General features: G+C 45.8%; 1 protein-coding gene across 2 annotated transcripts in view; it reads right to left on the reverse strand.

Annotated features, from left to right (window-relative positions):
• Window positions 1-244: 244 nt before the first annotated feature.
• SNTB1 (syntrophin beta 1) overlaps window positions 245-13429 on the reverse strand; it is a 188281-nt gene continuing 175096 nt past the window's right edge. Inside the window, exon 6 of one of the 2 annotated variants that reach the window (XM_073590271.1) lies at window positions 245-3387. In XM_073590271.1, the coding sequence (XP_073446372.1) occupies window positions 3029-3387 (359 nt within the window). In that variant the 3' untranslated portion in view covers window positions 245-3028. The remainder of the gene's footprint in view (window positions 3388-13429) is intronic. The other variant, XM_073590272.1, reaches the window with a different exon arrangement.

Raw genomic sequence — 13429 nt, forward strand, 5'->3', positions numbered from 1 at the left:
TTTGCTCGTGCTCTAGCGTCCACGAACAGCCGTGCCTATGAAGACCATTTTGATTCAGCTATTCTTCATGTCGGCTGGAATTTCTTGGCCGTATGATTATCTTCTCCTTTGTATACGCCGGTCAGACCGCGGCTCTGAAAAATCAAAGCTTTCTCCAGCAATAGCTGCAATTAAAGTATTTTCAGGAGCGTTGTGTGTAAAGTGCGGGGAATGTACAGATCGTGATGAACGCACCAGGCCGACGTTCGTTTTTATACTTTTTTTTTTTTTATTTACAATAATTTGTCAGCAAGAAATGCGTTTTATCAATAAAATTACAACCATAGAATCCAATAAAAAGCTTCATAGCAATAAAGTCTAATAAAATAATTAGTTGAATTATTTTTTTTTTTTAAGAAAAGTACCAATATGTTGTATCCTGTGGGTGCAGGGGTCTCACCGGGTCACCTCGTACAGAACAGAATTACCATTAAATGTTATGTGGCATATAAATTACTTCAGGTAAATACAGTATTTAAAAGCAATATTTCAATCACCAGAAATGTCGTTTTTTTTTTTAAAGCCGGTGTTAATGCCGCTGTTTTCCTGAATCCGGCGATGTTTCTTGTTTATTCCTGCGCCTCTCCGTTCCCGAGATATGGCCTCCTTTTCCAGGTGTATGACTCTAGTCTTGTTAGCTCAGTGGGCGTGGTCAGCTCTTCTGTGGGTGTTTTTCTTGAACCACACCCCCTGACCAACAAGGTAAGATACAAAGAAGAGGAGGCCGTATCTCAAGAACAGAGAGGCGCAGGAACAAAAGAAAAACAAGACTGAATTCAGGAGAACAGCGGCATTTGCACCGGATAAAAAAAAAAATACTTATTTATGGAAAGTCACTCTCTTAAAAAGGAACTGGGCAACCTAGTTGATATATCTGCTTTGTACAATGTTTCATGTGGAATACAATTAAAGGGAATCTCTCACCAGGTTTTGGCCACCTCGTCTGCGAGCAGCATTAGTGTAGGAAAAGAAACCCTGATTCCACTTTAAATTTACTGGATGCAAGAGTTGTGACACAATTCTTAGTTGTAGCAGAGCTCAGAAAGCTGACCCTGCCCACACCATAGCTTTCTGTGTACATTTGTCTATTGACAGCTGCTTATCACAGGAGGTGGGGGTGGTGGAGAGAGCGGCCGATTTGGCACAAGGCAGCTAGTTCCAGCAATGATGTCCTAGTGATACAATGAAGGTTTTAAGTAAACAGCACACAGCCTGATACGTTGCACATCGCTGAGATTAGCGTCTCAACCTCTACATCATGCTGTCCTGATTACATAGCAAAACCTGCTGACAGATTTCCTTTAAGGAGCATCTTTTCTTAGATATCTGTCCTTCTTTTATCCTTCATGGAATTAAATGGGGTTTTACCATTTCTCCATCCATCATTTGGATTGCTCTGGTCAGTCTGACATTATCCATACTGATTGGTCAGTGTGAGTACACACAGGGCTGTGGAGTCGGAGGTTTGGCTTACCGGACTCCACTGCCCTGAGTACACGCCCTATTGGCGAGTAATAGAAAGACTCCTTTATCCTTGGTGTTCTTTAACAGATTTGTCACCAGGGGCCACTCTTTCTTGGTGCAGACTCTTTTCCTCCAGTTTAATGGCTCTGAATGGGGTTAATCCGTGAGGGTGCCAAGTCCTCCTGAGGGTAATGCTTAATGCTAACTTGCACCTCACGGCTCATTGGTTTTGTCGGATTCAGCTAAGAAAATGGGGTAAGTATACAAGATGGCACCGCATATAGTGGTCAATGTAACAGGGTCTCTGTGGTATCAAGAAAAATTGGTTCCAGTATTCTGGTGAGACAGCTGACTCCGGAAGTGCCCGTAGAGCGGTGTGAGCGGACTACCATGGTCATGTGGCATGGATAACATCGTGACCCATGACTGTAAATGGGAGCGTAGAGAGCCACCGGTAGGAAACTGTACATGATTGCTGACCTAAGAATTCTGGAATTTTATTATATTAGGCCCTTCGGGCAAAAACATCTCTCCAGTGTATAAAATTTGAGTTGTCGTTACTTTCTCTGTGGGCATTAAAGAACCGTAGAGAAATCGCCAGACATTAGTGAGATAACTGTGCCATAATATGTGTCTCGTGAACCAGATCGATTGGCAGGACTGAAGATAAATCTATGATCGCTGGGGTCCGCCCCCCCCCCCCCCCCCCCCCCAACGTGAATGCAGTGGTAGTGGAATCACTGACTTGCTGTGACTATAGGAACAGCGGACCCCCACCACTTATCACCTATCTCATGGATGGGGATATGTTTATATGTAAGCCCCCTTTAAGACATGATTGGAATATCAGAGGAAGAGGGGGTCATTGTGATTAGAACTGACATAATGAGCACTGGAGCCGTGATCTGATGATGGGAAAAGGGGGTATTCTGGTTGGAAGAAGTTATTGCCATGGGATGATAGGTGGTGACTTTTTTTTTAATCAGTGGGTCTCCAAGGGCTGGGACCCCAATTGACCTCCAGAATAGAGCACATGGGACTAGCAGAGCACATGTTGAACCACCGCCCCATTCATCGGTCTTACGGAGAGATGAATTATATATTCTCCAGCAGCCCTATAAGGAATGACTGGAGCAGTGGTCTAGCATGTGCACTACCTCTAAAGAGATGACACTGTAATCCGTAACGATCATCCAAAGACAAGACCTCTTGGGCAAAGCAGGATGACTATTCAGAAACCACCATGCTTCCATCTAATGCGCTGCAGTACCAGTCAGGGCCTTTAAATTAGAGTGGTGCCGTTTCGGGAAGATTGCAGTCATGTTTTTCTAATAACTTTTGTAATATCCTAAATCATTGCTTGTACGCCGGCTCTACACTGGGGACATCTGATTTATAGGTTCCTCAGAATCACGTTCCCTTCAGTAGATGAAGACCCCAGACCTTGCTCCCACCACTGGATGGATCTTCTTTAGTAATTTATTTGCTGCAGGCATAAATCACAGTATGTATTCCAAGACTCTTGCTATAAAGTAATGATTAGGGTTATTTCCATGACCCGAGGGTTCCTCCCCTTCCAAAAGATTAATAAAAAACTATGATTCTGTGCTTCTGTTGGATGTAGAGTTCCCCCCATCGCTCCGCTCCGGAGAGTCTCTCCGATCAAGTACCTAATAGTAGTGACATTCTGCTTGGAGAGTTTCCTTCTCAATAGTCCTCCATGGAGCTGCAGTCCGGGACTAAGCCTGGTGGATACCTCGTTCTGGAGTGAGGGTTTTCCCCAAATTGTCCTCACGCTACTAATCCTAGTCTTGTGATCTTGGCAGAGAGGAAGGAATGAATGATGAAGACAATGGGCTTTGGACAACACTGAAGATCCAATTGCTGCGGAGAGAAGAGAAATATTGTAAGAATGAGAAGTAGGCAGGAAAGAGCTTCCCTCGTCTCCCATGCCTGCTACAGCGCCCCACCATGACTGAAGCAGCTGTCAGACGACTGCTCATGATTTAAGGCTCTACGAAAAGAATTCAGTCGCCAACGAATTTACGATGACATTTGACGACTTAAACTCCTTGTGACATCTGTCGTATATGTACAGCAGATGGGCACTCTGCAAGTAAGGAGCAAACTAAGGAACTCACAGTGCGGAGCTGGCTGTGCTATACAGCCGCCACCCGAGAGTAACTGATGACGTCAGAGCCAGCGCTGATGGCAACAATTAAAACTCTTGGGTGGCGCTGACAATTGTGGCACTTAGGCGGAAAAATGGGGTATTTTTTGGTTGTCATCTCCCAAGGGGAAATAATAATAAATAATAAATTTTATTTCTATAGCGCCGACATATTCCGCAGCACTTTACATTTCAGAGGGGATTTGTACAGACAATAGACGTTACAGCATAACAATAATCACATAGATTATAACAAATACCAAGAGGAATGAGGGCCCTGCTCGCAAGCTTACAGTCTATGAGGAAAGAGGTAGACACGAAAGGTGGGTGGTAACAGTTGCCCTGATTGTATGGAGCAGCCATAATGTTAAGTGTGTAACAGTACAGACACAGAGGGCTAATGGATGCATAAAGCATGTGGGAACATGATGCGGGGAACCTGGTAATGGTAAAACTTTTGGCTGTGCCACACAGGGATAGATTAGGTTAATGTGTTGAGGCGATAGGCCAGTCTGAATAAATGTGTTTTCAGGGCACGCTTAAAATTGTGGAGATTGGGGACTAATCGTATTGACCTGGGAAGTGCATTCCAAAGAATTGGCGCAGCACGTGTAAAGTCTTGGAGACGGGAGTGGGAGGTTCTGACTATTGAGGATGCTAACCTCAGGTCATCAGCAGAACGGAGGGCGCGGGTAGGGTGGTATACTGAAACAAGGGAGGAGATGTAGGGTGGTGTTGAGCCATGGAGAGCTTTGTGGGTGAGGGTAATAAGTTTGTACTGGATTCTGGAGTGGATGGGTAGCCAGTGTAATGACTGGCACAAGGTAGAGGCATCGGTGTAACGATTGGCTAGGAATATGATCCTGGCAGCTGCATTCAAGACAGATTGGAGAGGGGAGAGTTTGGTAAGAGGGAGACCGATTAGAAGAGAGTTACAATAGTCGAGATGAGAATGAATAAGAGAAACAGAGTTTTTGCAGAGTCAAAAGTAAGAAAAGGTCGAATTCTAGAGATGTTTTTGAGGTGCAGATGAAAAGAGCGAGCCAGTGATCGAATGTGGGGGGCGAAGGAAAGCTCGGAGTCAAGTATGACCCCAAGACAGCAGGCATGTTGCTGGGGAGTAATAGTGGAACCACACACAGAAATGGCAATGTCGGGTATAGGTACATTAGTAGCGGGAGGAAACACAAGGAGTTCAGTCTTTGACAGGTTCAGGTTCAGATATAGTGAGGACATGATGTTGGAAACAGCGTTTAGACAATTGCCGGTGTTTTCTAGAAAGGCTGGCGTGATGTCAGGAGAAGTGTATAATTGGGTGTCATCAGCATAGAGATGGTACTGGAAACCAAATCTACTGATTGTTTGACCAATAGGGGCAGTGTACAAGGAGAAGAGGAGGGGGCCTAGAACCGATCCTTGAGGAACCCCAACAGTAAGGAAAAATAAATAAATAAATAATTATATATATCAAGGCAGAAAAGTCCAGCAAGCGGAAACTTCAGGTGGTATAATAAAATCCAAGAATTTTTATTGCAGATAATTTAAAAAATCCAGAGTTCAGTAACAAGATGCAGACATAATGCTGAACAGACTACGCGTTTCGGCGGTAACAACTGCCGCCTTCTTCACAGTCTCAAACTGCTTCTGAGGCACAGCCGCACGCCCCCGTGATCCGGTACCTACGCCTTCTGCTCAGGGTAAGAGATCTTCGTGAATGTGCCCTGGTGCAGTGTTCCCCTTATGTTTTCCTCCTATAGGGGAAGAAATGCGCTAAAAAGGCAAAAAACGGAATGCGCCCTTTGCAAATGCCCCTTGCCGGATGCCTACCCTAAAAGGCTGTGCCAGTCATGCATACGGCAGACGGTAAAAAAAAAAAAAAGGGGGGGGCGTAGTCCCAAAAAATTACCAGGCATACTTCCTTACACTGTCCCCCCTCCTGTGGGTGGCGGAAGAAACCCGACTTCGCTACAAGTCTAAGGGAAATTATCAGGATGGAGGTTAAAGCCCTAAAATCCGTACCCCAGGGGGAGTCGTCTAGGAAGAGAAAGAGAGCAAATTTCTCAGGGTCAGGCTCTTCAGCTGACCCTAGAGGAAATGAAGACTCCTCAGAGCCCTCCACCTCCGCGTCCTCTTCAGAGGAAGACGCCAGTCGTTTCTGCCTAGGTTTGGAACAAGTGGACAAACGAGTCAAGGAGTCAGGGCTACCATGGGGGTAACGGACACAAAACCAGAACGGTCAGCGCAGGACCTAATGTTCGGGGGTTTAGACCCCAGGAAACGTAAGTCGTTCCCGTTAAACGACAAGGTCCAAAATTTGATTAATAGGGAATGGAGGAAACCAGAAAGGAAAGGCTCCCTACCACCAGCTTTTAAACGGCGATATCCTTTTGAGGACCCTGTGGTAAATAAATGGGACAGCCCCGAAATTGGATGCAGCAGTGGCTAAGGCTTCCAAAAAATCCGCTATCCCCATTGATGACATGGTCTCTTTAAAGGATCCACTGGATAAAAAGGCGGACTCCTACTTGAAAGGCACATGGGAAATGTCAGCTGGTGCCCTGAGACCAGCAGTAGCAGCTACCTGCACAGCCAGATCTTTGATGGTCTGGCTGGACCAGCTGGAAACGCAGTTAGAGGACAGAGCCTCGAGGGACTCTATCTTGAAAACCCTACCTACCATCCAGGATGCGGCAGCCTTTTTAGCCGACGCTTTGGCAGATTCCGCAAAAATGGCGGCCAAGGCCGCAGGGCTATCAAATGCAGCCCGACGGGCTATATGGCTGAAATGCTGGCCCGGGGATATCCAGGCCAGATCCCGGCTTTGCTCCATCTCGTGTGAGGGGGAATATCTATTCGGACCAGTCCTAGATGGACCCCTGGAGAAGGCTGGCGACGATAAAAAGAAATTCCCTTCCCTGCCCACCCCTTCCTATAGACGTCCCTTTGCTAGGAAGAGATTTTTTTCGGCCGGTGGGAGGTAGACTATCGGCCTTCTGCGATGCCTGGTCGCAGATCTAAAACAGTAACTGAATCCTGGGGTTGATAGCCTCAGGCCTAAAGCTAGAATTTGCCTGTGTCCCCCAGAACAGTTTTAGGGTCACCCCGCTCAGGTCTTCACTGGCAGAACAGACTGCCTTAGAGACCGAAGTTGTTGACCTATGTCAGAAAGGAGTACTGATAAAGGTACCAGAGGCGGAGAAGGGTGAAGGCTTCTACTCCCCCCTATTTTTGGTCCGTAAACCAGATAATTCTTACAGGACCATAATCAATCTGAAGGCACTCAACAGATACATGGTCATTCGACCTTTCAAAATGGAAACGATCAGTTCCACAATAAAATTACTGTTTGAAAATTGTTTTATGGTGGTGTTGGATTTAAAAGACGCTTATTACCATATACCCATCTATGTGTCTCATCAGCGTTTCCTTAGAGTGGCAGTTCATTTACAGGGGTCGTTACAGCATTTTCAATTTGTCGCACTTCCCTTTGCTATAGCAGTTGCCCCCTGGGTGTTCACTAAAGTTATAGCGGAGGTTATGGCCCATCTGCGAGAAGCAAACATCCTAGTAATCCCTTACCTGGATGACTTCCTTATTGTTGGCAAAACAGCAGTCCATTGTCTGGATCAATTGCAAAAAGCAAAATCAGCTCTGGAGCAGTTAGGGTAGCTATTAAACATTAAGAAGTCCCGCCTACAGCCCATGAAGGTCCAGCAGTTCTTTGGCTTACCCTAGACTCGCAGAATCAGGAGTGTCGTCTTCCACCCGAAAAATTAGTTTGCCTACGTCAGCAGGTCTTGAACGCCTCCAATAGCCCTACCATGTCTCTCAGGAAATCAATGTCCCTCCTGGGTTCTCTCTCATCCTGCATCCCCGCGGTTCGATGGGCCCAGTTCCATACAAGGATGCTACAGGGCGAGGTTTTACGCCATCAAGATACTGGGCGGCTATCTAAAAGGCCAGTTGACTGTCCCAACATACCTTGAGATCCCTTGAGTGGTGGCTAGACGAGAATAATCTAGCCAGAGGGGTGCCCTGGGAATATAACGTAATCCGTGTAGTCACCACAGACGCAAGCCCTACGGGTTGGGGGGCCCACATGGGGGAAATCTTGATCCAGGACCTGTGGGAATGCCATCAGTTGGGAATGTCCTCCAACCTGAAAGAACTAACAGCCGTAAAGCAGGCAGTCAAAAACCTTTTTGTGTATCTACAGGGTCATGATGTTCGAATATCCTCTGACAATCAGGTCACCGTGGCTTACATCAAACCACCAAGGTGGGACTCGTTCCAGGCCCCTGATGGAGGTAGCAGAGCGGCTGTTCCAATGGGCAGAGCAACATCTCCTGTCTTTAACAGCTCTGCACATAAAAGGAAAAGAAAACACCACAGCAGACTTCCTAAGCCGCAACCTTCTAAAGCAGGGGGAATGGTCCTTAAAAACGTCCATCTTCGACCGAATCGTACAAAAATGGGGGCAGCCAGAAGTGGACCTCTTCGCCACCAGAGAGAACAGGAAGGGACAGAGACACTCTGCTGAGGAAAGCCAGGACCCATGAGGAACTTTCCATAGATGGCAATCGCATCTCCGTTTACCCAGATTATTCTGCAGCAGTCCAGAAGCTCCGGATGACGTTTGGAGAAGTTAAAAGAAGACTACGAGACATATGTGCGCTACTCGATGATCTACCCAGCTAAACTGAGAGTCGCAGCTTTGGACCGGGTGCACTTTTTTCAGAACCCAGAGGAGGCGACACTCTGGCTTGACTCTAATATACAAAATATCAGAGCGGGACGGACCAGTTGAAGCATACTCTGAGTGATGTTGAAACAGTGACTAACTGTGATTTAGTTTGAAATTACTAAGTTAATGGTTATCTTTGAGATGAAGCAATGCCATGTTGGTTTAAGAAGGTTGTGTTCGGCGGCGCAACGCTTATTGCAGTTGGATTAATGTGGACGGGAGGGTAGTTGGAATACAGAGCTTGTATCGTTAGGCTGTTAAAACGCCCTACTGGTTCTCAAATAGAGAGGGAGAGAGAATTCTTATCAGCTTAAAGGCTGTGGGAGACAACTAATTTTTTTGGGAGGGGGAGGGGGGGGGAGGGAGGGGAGTTTATTCCAGTTGGGAAGTTGAGAAAGGGGGTAGAGGTGGGGAGGTGGGGGGGGAGGGATGGGGGGGAGGATCGAGATTCTACCTATAACGTGTCTAATGTTTGGGATTGCAACATATTATGGGGGATAGAATTAAGATTCTAAGCTGGAACGTTAGGGGTCTCGCTAACGCTTCAAAACGGGTTGCAATTTTACAATATCTGCTGAAGCTGAGGCCCTCAGTGATTTGCCTCCAAGAGACACACCTGGTAGAGGATAAAGTCGCAATGCTACAAAAAAGATGGGTGAGGAAGGCTTATCACTCGACGTATTCGGCCTATGCAAGGGGAGTGTCGGTGTTAATCCACAATTCTACTCCATACGAAGAAGTGGAGGCTATAATAGATAGGGACGGGCAATACGTGTTTATTGTATGCAGAATTTTGAATAGATTATTATGTATTGTGTCCTTGTATATCCCTCCACCATTCTCTAGAAAAAAGATACAGGAAATTCTGGACTTATCTGGGAAATGGATGGGAGTCCTGCTGCTTGTAATCGGTGATGTAAATAATATTGCAAATGATCATTGGGATAAAGGTAAACATACAGGGGGTGGGAAGGGGGGGAAGGTGACACCTTTTGGAAACTACATGAGGGAGATTGGTTGGATAGATTTGTGGAGAGTTCAGAATATGGAGAAATATACTTATTCATGTTATTCGGCGACATACGGATCTTTATCTCGTATTGATGTGGCTTTAGGAAATGAGAGAATGGATGACTTGGTACAGGAAGTGGAATATCTGCCCAGGGTCCTATCGGATCATTGTCCACTGGAGGTGTCTCTACAATTGGGAGGGCAAGGGAGGTTGACCGGAATGGGATGGAAAATTCACCCCTTTTGGTTACGGTTGCTGGATATGGGAAAGGTGGGAGAGGAATTGGGAGAATTTTTTAGGATAAATGAAGGCAGTGCTGAGGGCCATATAGTCTGGGATACTATGAAGGCCTTTTTGAGAGGGATTTTATTCAGAGAAGTATCTCGATATAAGACTAAGTCTCAAAATCAAGACAAAGCAGTGATGGAGGAACTAAGGGCAGCGGAGGAGGCATTGGGTGCGCAGTGTAATACAGATACGCAGACCCGCATGAAAGTGGCCCAATTGGAAGTTAATAAACTTCATATCCGTAAGGCGGAGAGACGGCGGGCGTTTCAGAATGAGGCATTCTACGCGGAGGGTGAAAAAGTGGGGCACCTGCTCTCAGTGGTGGCGTCAGCACAACGGGAATCTTCCCATGTATATGCAATTAAAAATAAGGAAGGTACCGTGGTTTCACAGGGGGATCAAATTTTGGAAGTATTTAAACAGTTTTACAGTGAGTTATACTCCTCACAGACACATAAAGGTCAAGAGGAGATGAACAGTTATTTGGGGACGATTGAGCTTCCTAGATTGGGGGATGAAGATAGAGAGTGGATGGATAGGCCGCTTACGGCAGAGGAGTTGAGGGTGGCATTGGCGGACATGGCGGGTAATAAGGCCCCGGGGGCAGATGGTATTCCAACGGAGGTCTATAAAATACTAAATGAAGAAGTAATAACTAAATTGGTGAAGGTATTTGATGAGTCGTTGGAGAGGGGACAGCTGCCTACTTCTATGAGAGAGGCCATTGTTGTGGTCATTCCTAAAGCCGATAGAGACCCTTTGGATCCGGAGTCCTACAGACCGATTTCACTTCTTACGACAGATATTAAGATATTGGCAAAGGCCTTGGCCAACAGGTTGACCCGTGTGGTGGCTAAAATAATTCACCCAGATTAATCGGGTTTTATGCCCAATAAATCTACAGCAATCAATCTAAGAAGATTATATTTAAATATGCAAATTCCGGCCAATAATGCTGGAAAAAGAGTGGTAGTGTCTTTGGATGCCCATAAGGCTTTTGACTGTGTAGAATGGAAGTACTTGTGGTCAGTCCTGTTGAGCTTTGGGTTCGGGCCTAGGTTTATGTCTTGGGTGGGGTTGCTGTATTCCTCTCCGACGGCAAAAATCAGAGTAAACAATAAATTATCTGATAGTTTCTCACTACATAGGGGTACGAGACAGGGATGCCCATTATCTCCGTTGCTGTTTGCCCTCGCCGTGGAACCCCTAGCTATTAAAATAAGGGATACACAGGAGATAAAGGGATTTGTTTATGGAAGGAAGGAGGAGAAGGTGTCTCTGTACGCTGATGATATTCTGCTATACCTGGGGGACTCGGGGGAGAACTTGGATAATGCGATGGCATTAATTGAGGAATTCGGAGAATTTTCTGGACTCAAAATTAACTGGGATAAATCGTGCATCATGCCCATTGATACAGTAGATGGAGATATTGGGGAGGTTGGAATATCACCGAAATTGAGAGTAGTTTCGAGATTTAAATATCTGGGGATACAGATCGCCCTCCCTTTGAGTAGTTTTGAAGAACTTAATTTAAGCCCTCTGCTACAAAAAGTTCGTTCCAAGATTTCGGCGTGGAATAAATTACATCTTTCGGTGATTGGAAGGGTAAATCTTTTAAAAATGATTGTGATGCCGCAGCTGCTGTATGTACTGCATAATTCTCCAATTTGGATCCCACAGAGTAGGTTCTGTAAAATTAAATCGATGTTCGGCGACCTAATATGGGGGGGGAAAAGCCCACGGTTTAAACAAGAAACGTTGCAGAGGCCGAAGGAGGACGGGGGGGTGGCACTTCCTAATCCCTGGGTATATTTTTTAGCAGCACAATGTCAACATATGGGAGGATGGGGGGAGGAGACGGGACAGGAACAATCGCCCAGTAGTTTGAGAAAGCTGTTTGGGAAATGGCCTTTGTGAGAGAGCCTGGAAGGGGGGCAGTTTTTAAAATTTGGCTCTAGGTTTCCTACGGTTCTCCTTATTCATAAGGTATGGGAGAAAGTTAAACAGATTAGGGGTGTCACGGGCCTTACTAAATACTCTCCAGTGTGGGATAGCATAAATTTACAAGAATTCCAGCGAATGGAGGGATTTGGGCTTTGGAGAGAGGCAGGAATCAGACGGATGGGTCAGCTTGTGGGTCAGGGGAGACTTAAATCATTCATGGAGCTACAATCAGAGTTCCAGCTTCCACACTCAAATATGTATCATTATAAAAGAATTCAGCATGCGTATCGGTCGCAATGTCGGAGGAGGCCTGTTGAGGTCCAGATTGATGTCACGCTGGCCTCCATTTTGGGGAACAGCGAGACGAAGGGGGCAATCTCAGAAGTGTACAGAGATTTATTATTTACATTTCTAGTCAGTCATCCCATCACGGCTAGAGTGAAATGGGAGGCTGAATTGGGAGAAATAAGTGATGATAGATGGGAATCTATTTTAGAATATGTGCCTAAGATTTCTATGAGCGAACCTGGGAGGATGTCTCAGCTGTACGTAATTCATAGAGCTTACAGAACTCCTGATAGATTGTTCAAGATGGGTTTGAGGTCTGATTCCGATTGTCCACGGTGTTCGCAGGAACGGGCAGATATGATGCACATGTTGTGGTGTTGCCCTAGATTGTCTACATACTGGACAGTTGTACTGAATCGGATCGAATGGATATATAAATGTGTAATCCCCAGAGACCCTTTGATCTGTATTTTAGGCTTTGTGGAAGAATTGGCAGCGGCGGCTATGGTCAAACTGGCGATTGCTAGACTGTTGTTCATAGCAAGGAAATTGATTGCCCGGTTTTGGATCAGAGAAGAGCCTCCGACTAGACGGTACTTTCCTGCGCAGGCGGAGCATATAATTTCATTGGAAAAAAGTATTTACACTAAGAGAAATAAACTTGAGGTGTTTCACAAGATATGGCAGCCATGGGTAGAATGGAGTTAGAGGGGTGGGAGGGACGTATTGGGATATGGAAGATATTCACATTACATAACTATATATGGATGTTGGAAAGAGTACTGGACGAGGAACGGGGAAGGCACTGAAGGGATCTCGGAGGGGGGGAAAAGGGAGGGAGGAGTTTTGTTTTTTTATATACAGTATAAAAACATGTTTATATGTGAACAATTGCTTGATGTCATGTATATGATGTAATTGTTATCATAAATAAAAATTTATCTGATTAAAAAAAAAAAAAGAGAACAGGAAGGTGCCTCAGTTCTGCTCTCTAAATCCCAGGGAGAATCCTCTGGCAGTAGATGCTCTTCTGGTCAAATGGGACTTCAGGCTAGTATACGCCTAACCTCCCCTGGCTCTACTACCCCTGGTGATGAGGAAGGTCAGGAAGGACAAAGCAAGGATTATAGTGATCGCCCCGTTTTGGCCCAGGAGGGCATGGTTCTCATGCCTCAGGACCATGTCTGTGTCCGACCCTTGGGTCCTACCAAACATCCCAGATCTATCCCAGGGCCCAGTTTACCATCCTCAGGTAGCTGGCCTACTTCTGACGGCGTGGATTTTGAACGGGCACTTCTAAAGGAGAAAGGTTTCTCCCCGGCCCTAATTAACACCCTGCTCAAAAGCAGAAAACCGATTACAACCAAAATCTACGTTAGGATCTGGAAAAGATTCCTTCAAGGCTCAGGGGTAGTAGCTGGGCAGTCCACTCCTATAGCACAGATCTTAGAGTTCTTACAAAGAGGTCTGGACATGG

The sequence above is a fragment of the Dendrobates tinctorius genome, unplaced genomic scaffold (genome assembly GCF_039654945.1).
Source record: "Dendrobates tinctorius isolate UK_male_01 unplaced genomic scaffold, ASM3965494v1 ptg000116l, whole genome shotgun sequence".
Lineage (NCBI taxonomy): Eukaryota > Metazoa > Chordata > Amphibia > Anura > Dendrobatidae > Dendrobates > Dendrobates tinctorius.